A 12603-nucleotide genomic window follows, 5' to 3' on the forward strand; every position below is an offset into this window, starting at 1 on the left:
CACCTGTTTTTGACGTGATAACGTCTTATAAATCGATGAACCATGGCAGCCACCACAAAAAAGTGACGCCATTTTCTAACGTTACACTCTCGCACTTTCGCAGGGCGGCAAAAAATTTCAATTAAAAATAAACTATTAGAGATACAAAAATCTTCTATAGCTTATTTGAAAGATATTAACCTAAAGCTTAATCTAAATGAAGGATTTTTAAAAATTCCATTTAATAGGGTAAACAGGGGTAAAACGGAAAGATGAAATTTGGGCTAAAATCTAAACGCAAAGCCGTAGAGAATTGATTTTTTTTTGCTATAGATAGATGAGATTAATTTAAGAATAACTGCATTTAAGAAAAAAATCTAAAAAATTTTGAAACTAAGCTATAGCGTTTTGTTTAAACGTTGTACATGTGTTGGGGCTATGACAAAATGATGATTTTGATTTTTAGCTTTTTTTTTGGAGCTTTAAAAAAATCTCAAACTTATATGTAGGTCTTATGCATACATGTGCAAAAACTTGGAATCGTTTAGTGAGTTTTGACTGAATAACGGAAGAAACAAGTTTTTAAAAAACATGTTTTTTGACCGTTTTTAACCGATTTTAATCGGTTTTTCTTTTTATCTTTTTTTCTTTAATAGATACATTAATAAAGTATATGGAGTAATGATAGACCATGAATACGACTATATGTGCGCGAAGTTTTAATCATTTTCGTAAACACAATTTTGAGATAACGGTAAAATAAAATTTTAGAATTCAACAGGTCATAACTTTTGACCAAGAGCAGATAGAAATTTTATTAAACTTTTATGAGCATCCTGATACAATTACCTTTCATTTGGTATATCACACATAATAATAGACCAACTACAAGCCACACAATTATACAATATATTTTGTATAGGTTTTCAAAAAAATTGATTCCTGAGAACATAAAAATAAATGTTTTTTTGCTTTTTTTAATGAAATTTGATCGAACTCAAAAAATTCTAGCTCTTTTTGTAAATGTTTTCTTTTATCTTTTTCTTTTTTCCTTTTTTGTTTTCTTTTCTTTTCTTTTTCTTTATTTTCTTTCAGAACTGAAACATATAAGCAGAGAAACGAATTTTTAACTGATAGTACCATGGAAAACACTAAGAAACTTCAGCTAACTGAGGAGGAGGAGAATTTACTTCTCGATCCCTTCTCAAACCTAGACATGGAGGACGGAGCCAGCGCGATAGACGTCGATGATAGCGCCAGCATGATATCATCCGTTGCGAGCTCCAACTTCTCTAACTCGTCAAGGCGGAGTAGAATCTCTACCTGTAAGAGAACAATCCGGAGGTTAGGAAAGCTGGACTGGGACCAGATGTCCGAGGATGACAGAATGAGGCTGCACAATGCTCGTGCCTTTATGGACAGGGAGGGCTTGGGAAAAGCTAAACTTATCCCAAACCCCCCCTCTTCAGAAATTCCGAGTAGTAAGACCGTGATGGGACCACCCGCCCCCCATGTTTCAAAACAAGGGAAAGGGGACTTCCCATCTACGTCGGGTGCTACTGCCTTGATAGCAAACGAGCAATCGTCTGAAAAGGACACTACCGACCTGAGCGTGAGGACACACGGCGTTGCGTCTGACAACTCATCAACCAAAAAGGTCGTATCGTCTGGCGGTGCGAGTGTTAAAGCAGATGAGAAAGGCACAAATGGTGAGGGGACGGATAAGATGGGGTGCAAGGATAACTTGGTGGGCCTTAGCCCACAGGTTACCCAAAACACCACCATCAAATCTGTAACCGAGGGGACGGGTTTAATGGGGTGCATGGATAACTTGGTGGGCCGTAGCCCACAGGTTACCCAAATCACCACCATCAAATCTGTAACCGAGGGGACGGGTAAGATGGGGTGCAAGGATAACTTGGTGGGCCGTAGCCCACAGGTTACCCAAAACACCACCATCAAATCTGTAAACGTAAACCGTAACCTTTCTTCTGCCAAATCAGTCCTACCGCCTGGTGGTACGACTGGTAAAGTTGGTGAGTTAGACAATACTGTCGAGGGAAAAGGTAAGGTGGGGTGCGAAGCTAACTTGGTGGGCCGTAGCCCACAGGATAACCGAAACACTACCACCGAACCCGATCCCGCAAACCAATCGATCAATTCGACGTTCCAGAGCCTAGCTACGGTCATACGCAAAAAGACCAGGGCTAGACCGATCGATGAAAGCGAGATTCGCCGCCGTCAGAATCGAAACGCTGAGAAGATTGTCCGTCGCTTTGCTAAGAGGACTCCCGAGTCCCTCACGGCAAAAGAGCGAGTAGCACTGGACAAATCACAACAGCGTTTACGTGCAGTGGCAGAACAGGGAATTGAAAGCACACCTAGCACCTCCAAAAGAGCTAGGAACGATGCTAATTCACCTACCAGCTCTTCGCCTAACAAGACGAAGAAGAAGTATAGAACCTCTCAGGATAACGTAAAAGGTCACCACGTCGCTATAGCTGACTATGGTAAGCCTACACGTAAACTGACTGAAGACGAATGGCATCTCCTTGAACTAAGAATCCTGGAGCAAGTCAATGAGGCTATCGTCAAGAGCTGGACGGTTCCACTCTTCGGTAACCTCAAGACTGTCCATGGTTTCAAGGTGATGTGCTGTGAGAATGACGTGACTCTCGAATGGCTTCGGGAGTTCTTGCAGAAAACATCAGCTCCATGGCAAGGCGCCGAACTACGTCTCATCGACGTAAAGGAGATAAAAGATCTCAACAGACCTCTTGGAAGGCTGTTGGTCAAAGGCCCGGCCCTTCCCAGCGAACGGCTTGAGAGATACATCCTATCCCTGAATAGTGATCTCTTAAGCAGAGAATGGGAATGGGTCAAGTGTGAAAGAACGAATGATGGCACCGAAGTGGTGGTGAGATTGAGTCACAAATCTTTACCACTCCTGAGGAAGGCTGACTTTAAGGTACGCGTTGGGATCACTAGGTGCAAACTTAGATTGATTCGCAACGAGAGAAAACAGGTTAGTAATGCGTTGAACTTAAACTTTATTATATAAATGGAATTGAAAATCTTACAAATCAATCTTCATCATAGTAAAGCCGCAACTGCTAACCTTGTCTACCTCATGGAGAGTAGACAATACGACGTAGCCCTGATACAGGAACCCTGGGCTGTAAGAGGGAATATCAAGGGTCTACAATCTAAAGAACTACTGTTGTACAAGTCAAATCTTGACAGTCAAAATAGTAACCCTAGAACATGCATAGTAGCTAAGAAACAGTTTAATCTTTTTCTTCTAACTACTTACAGCAACATTGACCAGACTACGGTTAAACTGGAACGCGATGGGCTTCCAACGCTCATCTTATCTTCCACCTACATGCCGTATGATAGCATAGAAGGACCACCGGCAGATATCACTAAAACGTTGATATCTTTTGCAAGTAAGAACAAATTTGATATCATTTTAGGTTGTGATTCTAATTCACATCATGTGCAATGGGGAAGCACTGACATAAATACTAGGGGCGAGTCCCTCTTTGAGTATATTATCGAAAATAACCTTGTGGTAGCTAACAGAGGCAACACCCCCACCTTTGTTACAAAAACACGTGAAGAGGTTCTTGATATTACTTTGACGAATAACTCAGACACTTGCCTATTAGAAAAATGGAAGGTTTTAGATGATATCTCTTTTTCCGATCATAGGCTAATAGAATTTTATATCCCTGATGCTGATAGGCACAATAAGCCCTTTAGGAATAATAGGCGTACCGATTGGCAGGTATTCAATAGGGAAATAGTTAAGAACCTCAGTCCCCTGAGGACTGATAATAATCTAGACCCAAATGGCTTAGATAAATTGACAGAGGAATTCACAGGAATTCTACGCGATGCATTGGACAAAAGTTGTCCTCTTATTACCGCGACGAAGAAAAACAACAAACCACCCTGGTGGACAGTTGAGCTCAGTAACTTAAGAAAAGAAACTAGAAAACTTTTCAATCGTGCTAAACGCACTAGAGCTGAAAGTGATTGGGAATCCTACAAAACCAGTCAAAGAAAATTTAAGACAGAAACTCAACGAGCCAAACGCTGTTCTTGGAGAAACTTTTGTAGTACTATCGAATGTACAAATCATTCGGCAAGACTAAGGAAGATCCTCTCCAAAACAGTCACTCCTATAGGCTCCCTAAAAGGGCCTGATAACCAATGGACTGAATCTTGTCAAGACAGCTTAAAACTCCTGGTGCAAGCTCACTTCCCACTTCTGACTTATGGCAGCTTAGTCTGGTGGCAAGCTCTGGAGAAATCCACGAACTTGAAGACCCTAACCAAAGTACAGAGAACAGCATGCATTAGCACTACGGGGGTGATGAGGTCCACTCCAACCGCAGGGCTGGAAGCAATCCTTAATCTCACTCCCTTAGATCTATTTGTACAAGAATTAGCAGCAAACAGTGCCCTACGACTCAGTCAAACCAACATTTGGAATACTAGTCAAAACGGCCACACTACGATCCTTTCTAACTATGTTGGCAACAACGTAAGTACAGATTACATGACCCCTTACTTAGACTTCAACAAGTCTTTTAATGTCAGTTTCCCAAACAGACAAGATTGGGAAAATAGTGTACCTTTCTCAAATGAGTCGACTATCACCATCTTTACTGATGGTTCGAAAATGAATACTGGGGTTGGTGCAGGTTTTTACTCAGAAAACCTTAACCTTGCCAGTTCTTTCAGGCTCCCCGATCACAGCAGTGTCTTCCAAGCCGAGATATTGGCAGTGAAAAATGCTGCTAAACAAATATCCATGATGGCGATATCACCTGCTGACATCACCTTTTTCATTGATAGCCAAGCGGCAATAAAAGCGATTTCTGCCACCTTAATCAAGTCAAAGCTTGTTTCTTGCTGTCGCGAAGAGCTTAGGGTTCTTGGTATGCAGCATAATGTAAGACTCTGCTGGGTTCCCGGCCACAGTGATGTGTTCGGCAACGAAAAAGCGGATGAGCTTGCAAGGGAGGGCTCAGTTCTTGATCCCTCTCTCATAGACCATAACATCAGAATCCCACAATGTGAAATAAAACGAAATATTGTCAACAATATTTCACAAAAAACAAATGAAAGATGGAACCTCCTAGAATCCTGCGGTCACACCAGGAAACTATGGCCGAACTTCGACGAGAAAAAATCAAACAAGATCTTACTACTTAGTAAACCTTCCTTAAGATCACTAATAGGCATCTTAACGGGACATAACCTACTAGGATACCACAAAAAGAAAATGGGGCTTAGTACGGATGATCTATGCAGAGGCTGCGGCAATGAGGACGAACAGGAAAACACTGTTCACTTCCTCTGTCACTGCCCAGCACTCTGTCGCACTAGGAAAAAATTCTTAGGAAACTACTTCTTTAATGAATTAGAAGAACTTTCGGAACTTTCAGGCAATAGCCTACTGAACTTTGTAAAGTCCTCCAAATGGCTCGAACAACCATAGCATTCATAGGTTATCACTTTTTCAGGAAGTTACAATACTTCAGGGTATCACAAGGGATCTACATTGATCTAAGTGTGACGGTAACAAGATCAACTGTCAGCCCATTTAACCTAACCTAACCTAACCTAAATGTCTCATAGACCTGATCAATATATATATTTTGAGCTAAGACAATAAACTTTCAGATGGTATAAAATTTTGTATAGGTTGTAAGGGAAAAAATGGAATTAATGACGTGAGAAGATAAAAATTCATGTTTTCTTTGCTTTTTTGATGAAAATGATTCTTCTTCTTCCTTTTTCTCGGCGCTGTTATGATCTCGATGTCGAGGGGATCATAACCTTCCCACGTTACTGCTTCACACTAGTGATCCGCCTGTGGGGTTCGCCGGGTTGACCTCAGAAATCGGCGGCAAGCCTCCCGGTTTTGTATTGTTCCGTTTCTGAGGCCAACTGAATGCTGGTGTTTTTGCATTTGCTTGTACCAGGAGTTTTTAGGCCTACCTTTCTTTTTATTTCGTGTTGGAACGTTATATGATATTGCTTTTTTGACGGGGTTCTCAGGATCTCTCCTTTGAACATGGCAATACCAACTTAGTCGGTCGTGTTCAATTTTTTGGGAGATGGTATTTTTAACATGAAGGCTTCCTCGGATCTTCGTACTTCTAATTCTATCAAGCTTTGTTACTCCTGCTGTCATGCGAAGCATCTTCATCGCTCAGCTGCCGTTAACTTACTCTCATACTTTTTGTACATTGTCCAACATTCTGAACCGTATGTGAGTGCTGGACGCACAACTGCGGTGTAGAGCCTTCCTTTCAGCTTAGGGGGCATTTTCGATCACAGAAGATAGCAGAATTTTCCCGCCACTTCATCCACCCTACGCTTACGCGATGATTGATATCGTCATCACAAGTACCTTCGTTATTTATTTATCATAGACCCCAGATATTTAAACTTTTCACACTTGGGAAGCACTACACCATTCAAATAAATGTCAGGAATAGGCCTGTGTGGATCAGAAAATGGGCAGCATAGGTATTCTGTCTTTTTCGCGCTTATGCGGTACCCACTACCTTCTAGAACATCCACCCATACATCAAGTGCTCGTTGCAGGGATAAATGAAAATAATAAATTATTTTTATGCTTTTTGCGCATTATAAAAATTTAAAAATAAAAGAAGAAATACTTGGCTTTTAAATTGCATAATTTTTTTGTAAGCTTTTAAAATAAAAAAAATAATATAATGAGAAAATAAAAAAGGTATTTTTTTTAGCTTTTTCTTGTAAATTATGATTGTTTGAAAAAAAGTAAACTCTTCAATTGACTCATTTTAAACAAAACCACACAACCTGTTTTCTGACGATGTTATCACGTAAAATCATCGTCCGTAAACCGGCTTTACAGACAACCTCTTTTTTAACTGAAATTTGTGGAGCATTAAAAAAATAATCCTTTACAGCTTGCTGGACACATTTTCATTAGGTGCTTCAAATAAACGCTGTTATGTCGTCAATAGAATGAAATACCTACATATTTTGTTGTAGGTACTTACTGTTAAGTAAATATATTTATTGTATTAATTAACAAATATTTAAATACATTTAAAATTTTAATTATGTGCTTCACTTTTGACGTCTGAAAAATTCAATTAAAACAAAAGAGCTGATATCCAAACTTCAAACTATGTGGAATGTATTTGTGGACAGTGCTACCAAAATTAACATAGTTTTCAGTTAGTCTCGTAAATTTCATCAAATTGTGAATACGTTTTTTTACAAATATTTACACAGATATTTCTCATCATTTTTAAGAATAAAATGTTTTCAAATTTTAATAAAAAATTTTGTCCAAACAAATTTTTTTAAAAATTTTTGTTTACCTTTTTTTTTTCTTTTTTTCATATAATAAGCTTGTGTAAATAGCTTAAACTTGAGTTAAACATATAGTTTAATACTAAGTTTTTCGCTTTTGTGGATTTATATTATTTCAACTCTCACAAATGTATCGTTTTTGAAAATTTCTAATGACAAAAACACACGAGTAAAAACGTGTTTCAAAAATGAGAATTCTTTGCGTATCATGACTTTCTATGATAAAATAGAGTGAATCTTATATTTCAGTTGACAAATAAATAATAAATATGTATGTATATCTTTCTTATACCACTAGAACGTATTGATAAGATATCTTAAATACATTCTCAAAAGTTGTTTAGTTTAACTTGCTTAAATAATTTAACCAGCCTCTTAGTAACATTACTTAAATTCTAATTTTTAAGAGAGAATTGACAAATCTATATTAGAAAGCAGATACTATTAACATTTGAGACACATCAACTGGTTTTTGATTGTTTGTCTTTTGTATGCAAACGTAATTCGTAAATTTGAATGGTCACGTGTACGTACGTCGTACATACATACATATGTAACTGGAACATTTTTAAAAAAGAAAAAGATTTCTTAAAGAGCAAAAATATATAAATGAGTAAATTAAATTGATATTGATGAAATCATTTGTGTGTAAAAATTTTCTTTAAAAAAAGTGCGCAACAGTAAATTTCTACTCTTATTAGTGATTTAAATTTTAAGCATGATAACAAAAAAATCCCTTTGAGAATTTCAAGCTTGAAAGGGAAAGAGAGAAAACCAATGGATTTTGTGGGTATTCGGTGAATGGAAGATTTTCGTTCGAAGCAAGAGCTAACGAGATTTAGAACGATTGTTAAATTGGCTAAATAATTACCAGAGATAAAATTCTTGGCGTTATGGCTTTGGTTTCATTTTATTATTTTTCGATTGTTTCAACTATGGACTAAATCTACAAGGTGTCAGTTTAAAATATAAAATAAATAAAATTGATAATTAATAGGTAATGAGGTACATTTTTTTTTTAAAATGGAGTACTAAATTTTTGTTATTTTTTCACTTTTTTCCTAATTTTAGTTAATGCTAATTAATAATTTTTAGTAGGCTTGCAAAAAACAGTTAGTTCTAGGAGACTCTAAATGTAGCAAATGTTACACATACGCCACAGTGACCATTTAAACTTAAATAAATGATAACAAGATTCATCGCTGAACCAAATTGTTTAGATCTTGTAACCTTATTTTTATGAAGGGAAAAATATCAGCATCTGAAAATAATTGCTTTTATTTCATCAAAGGGGAATTAGTTCAAAAAAACGTATTGAGAGTAAAATGTTCTTAAATTTTAGCAGAAGATATTCTTGATGAAATGTTATAATGTGAATTAGAACCCAGATGTCCTTGTTGATAATTACAAACTTTATTTTATTAAAACTTGCATAAGTTAGTCATTAAATAATTAAAATAATATTCAATCTTCAACTTTTTTATTAAATTCTTGTAATCCAGTATAGTGCATTTTATTTGAATTTAAAAATTTTGACAATTTATAGCAACTTAAACTAAGTAGGTAGGTATATGAGCAATTTCGTGCTTCTCCGTAGCGCATCTGGTTTTGTTTTGGGCCCTTTTTGACTGAGGCCAGTATTTTTTTTGAAATCTACTTTAATGGCCACTTTTTGTGTTGTTCGTCTGGCACCTATCTAAATAGAGAATGAAAAAGATAAAAATTTTTTTTAATAAAGAAAAAATCAAACAAACAAAAATTTACTCTTCAACATAGTTATTAGCCCAGGAAATTTAGTCAAAATTTTCCATTTTTGCGGGACATATTTTCATGAAATGTTTTGAGGTGTATTTCATTATCATACAAATTAATTTGTTGGAATGATAGGATTAATTAATTAATTAATTCCATGAGTAGATCAAATTCAATGTTATAGTTGGCCAAAGTCCGTATTTGTTTGGCAAGGTGAACGGCAGATTGTAATTTTTCATATAGCTAACTTGTAAAATTTTGATTTGTTTGGGTAATTCTTGAATAATGAATGTAAGTAGATACTTTTAATTATAAAGATGAGCCCTCAATCGATATTGTAACCAACATATTGTAGAAGCAATCTAACGTCAAAGTTCACAGTATAAGCCTGGTACGCTGCTCGCGCTAAATTTTAGCTGAGATAAAATTCCCATACAAGTTATCGATAACTTGTATGGGATTCCATTTTAGCTCAGATAAAATTTTTTGATAATTTGTATGGGAGCTAAAATTTAGCGCGAGCAGCGTACCAGGCTATACTAGTAAAAAAAAAAGCAAGTTTCTTTTAATCGAGCAAATTTTGGGAGTGTAGGTAAAACTAAAATGTGAGTAGAGTCAGTTGGGGTAGGTGAGCGCACTTTTCACTTTAAGGCGAAATTGTGAAGATTCTGTAAGAGATATCAGGATAATGTTTTTTAGATTTGATAAACCTATACTTTGGGAACAAGAAAACACAGAAAAAAAGTTTCTTAGTTTAAATATTTCATATGATTAAAAACAAAAACCAAATGAAGTCGAAGTGCGCACTCTTGCCCCAAAGTCAGGGTAAGAGCGCGCACATAATTTTAATAGGAATCTTGACAGTTTACGGCAACTAAATGTCTAAAAACTTAATGTTATACTTAGTTAAACAAAACTTTATTTCAAAACTTTCAAGTTTTCACTAATAGTCTATTGAATAGACCCTTTTGGATGGAACAAATTCGTTCAAGAGTTTTTATTGCTGATTATGATTCCTTGCCATACAAGAATACTCCAGCCAAAAGTGCTACTAAATCCGTTGGTGCATTTCTGAGAAAACGGCAACACTGGTCGGTTTTCAGTTTTTTTGATTTAACTCGAAAACCAAGCCTGATTTTGAAATGGTTCAAAGACACTTTTCATAGCAAATTAAATTTTCTGTCAAGTTAAGATGGTTAATAAATTTTAAAAATTATTTTTGACTAAAATTCTAACCTAAAATCAAAGAAAAAAAAGTTAAAAAATTGACAATTTTATTTTTTCTTACTAAATCAAGGGGCATTTTGTGTATGTAGCCGGGACGTCCAAACTTTGTACTAATGAAATAAAGTAGAGGTAAAATCCTTTGATAATATGCAATTTTAATTTTTTTTTGTCAAGAAACAACTTAAATGTACCTATTCAAAAATTAGCACTTTTTCTAAATTTCTGACTTTTTTAGTTAAAAGCAAGTTTTTAAAACTCGATAAAATCGTATTAATTGGTAACTTTTTGACTTTTAAAGTAAACATACTTCGAAGGATTGATTTAATATAAACTAAATATGGCAAACAAAAAAATTTATTTGCATCCTTATGGCCTTTTGTGCAATTTTGTGTATGTGCATTTTTATAAATACGGGTTGAATGGATGGACGGAGAGCCATTAGCTTTGGTCTATTGCATAGAAGAACATTTAATACCAACTCTTTTACTGTTTTCAATGGCCTGAAAAACAATTCTTGAAAAATCTGCGACCAACGAAAAGTTTCTCTTGAAAAACGAAAACAATACTCTAATGAGTTTGAAACAAAATAGCTCAGGCAAATTAGTAAATCCAATTGCACTTTTCGCGGGATAAATTTTTTTCATGGAACGTGTTTAGGTGAATGTCCTTATAGTAAAAGTGAATTTTTTGGGATGATAAGATATCGGGAACAGCCGCCATCTTGGAAAAGAGGTCGGTGCCGTTTTTATTTTATAACTCCATTTTTACTCATTTAAACCAAAAATGTCCAAGGATAGACTTATTATAAATTAAATTATCTAAAAAATGATATACAAATGAATTCCGTGAACTGGTTAAATTCAATTTTATAGTCGGTCAAAGTCCAGGTTCTTCTCGCAAGGTTAAGACAATATGACATTTTTCCAAATATCTGAAGAACTTTTTATTTGTTTGGGATTTTCTTAAAGAATGAATTATAGCACTTTTAATTATCGATGAAATGAACCCTTTATTGTTTTTGTAACCATCACATTGCAGAAGCAACCAAACGTCGAAGTCATGATATACGATTTTTTAACTGAACATTTCAATAGTTCAAATAAACAATCAAAAATTAAACACAATAGTCTCGAAAACATAACGGCTTACACGCCTCATATCTTGAGTTATACTTATCGTAATGCTGAGATTGAGGTGTTCATGTTTAGGAAAAATGACAGGGCATCAGTTCTTATATTTAGAATTATAAATAATGTCACTTTAGCTTATTCACATTAATTGCAAAATTCACTTCATTTAAAACCTCGAAAACCATATAAAGGTTAACATTAAAGATTTCAAACTTTGAATTCAATATTTAGACGAATATAGTTAAAAAACTGTTTACTTATATTTTGGTTATGCCTCCATTTCAAAAATTTGCTCGATCTAATAGAAGAAAACTTGTTATTTTCTCACTTTTGACTAGTAGAATGTGAGCTTCGACGTTAGGTGGCTCATACATTATGTTGGTTACAGTTACGAGAAAGGGCTCATTTTATAGATATTTAAAAGTGCTATAATTCATTCTTTAAGAAAATCCCAAACAAATAAAAAGTTCTTCAGATATTTGGAAAAATGTCATATTGTCTTAACCTTGCGAGAAGAACCTGGACTTTGACCGACTATAAAATTGAATTTAACCAGTTCACGGAATTCATTTGTATATCATTTTTTAGATAATTTAATTTATAATAAGTCTATCCTTGGACATTTTTGGTTTAAATGAGTAAAAATGGAGTTATAAAATAAAAACGGCACCGACCTCTTTTCCAAGATGGCGGCTGTTCCCGATATCTTATCATCCCAAAAAATTCACTTTTACTATAAGGACATTCACCTAAACACGTTCCATGAAAAAAATTTATCCCGCGAAAAGTGCAATTGGATTTACTAATTTGCCTGAGCTATTTTGTTTCAAACTCATTAGAGTATTGTTTTCGTTTTTCAAGAGAAACTTTTCGTTGGTCGCAGATTTTTCAAGAATTGTTTTTCAGGCCATTGAAAACAGTAAAAGAGTTGGTATTAAATGTTCTTCTATGCAATAGACCAAAGCTAATGGCTCTCCGTCCATCCATTCAACCCGTATTTATAAAAATGCACATACACAAAATTGCACAAAAGGCCATAAGGATGCAAATAAATTTTTTTGTTTGCCATATTTAGTTTATATTAAATCAATCCTTCGAAGTATGTTTACTTTAAAAGTCAAAAAGTTAC

At 35.3% G+C, this 12603-nt stretch overlaps 2 protein-coding genes across 2 annotated transcripts in view; one reads left to right on the forward strand and one right to left on the reverse strand.

Moving 5' to 3' along the window:
* The first annotated feature begins 1055 nt into the window (after positions 1–1055).
* Positions 1056–4240, forward strand: LOC129915446 (uncharacterized). Its single transcript, XM_055994989.1, has 2 exons — positions 1056–3230; positions 3295–4240. Exon 1 carries the CDS (start codon positions 1121–1123, stop codon positions 3038–3040), a length of 1920 nt encoding a protein of 639 aa, XP_055850964.1. The 5' UTR covers positions 1056–1120; the 3' UTR covers positions 3041–3230; positions 3295–4240.
* Positions 4241–8828: 4588 nt separating this feature from the next.
* LOC129913031 (acetylcholinesterase) overlaps positions 8829–12603 on the reverse strand; it is a 44445-nt gene continuing 40670 nt past the window's right edge. The window contains exon 10 of the mRNA XM_055991375.1: positions 8829–9061. Coding sequence (XP_055847350.1) covers positions 9024–9061 — 38 coding nt within the window. The 3' untranslated portion in view covers positions 8829–9023. The remainder of the gene's footprint in view (positions 9062–12603) is intronic.

The sequence above is a fragment of the Episyrphus balteatus genome, chromosome 3, assembly GCF_945859705.1.
Source record: "Episyrphus balteatus chromosome 3, idEpiBalt1.1, whole genome shotgun sequence".
Taxonomy (NCBI): domain Eukaryota; kingdom Metazoa; phylum Arthropoda; class Insecta; order Diptera; family Syrphidae; genus Episyrphus; species Episyrphus balteatus.

Excerpts from the sequence above, each read along its gene's own strand:
- LOC129915446 (XM_055994989.1), top strand. The coding sequence starts at position 1,121 with ATGGAAAACACTAAGAAACTTCAGCTAACTGAGGAGGAGGAGAATTTA.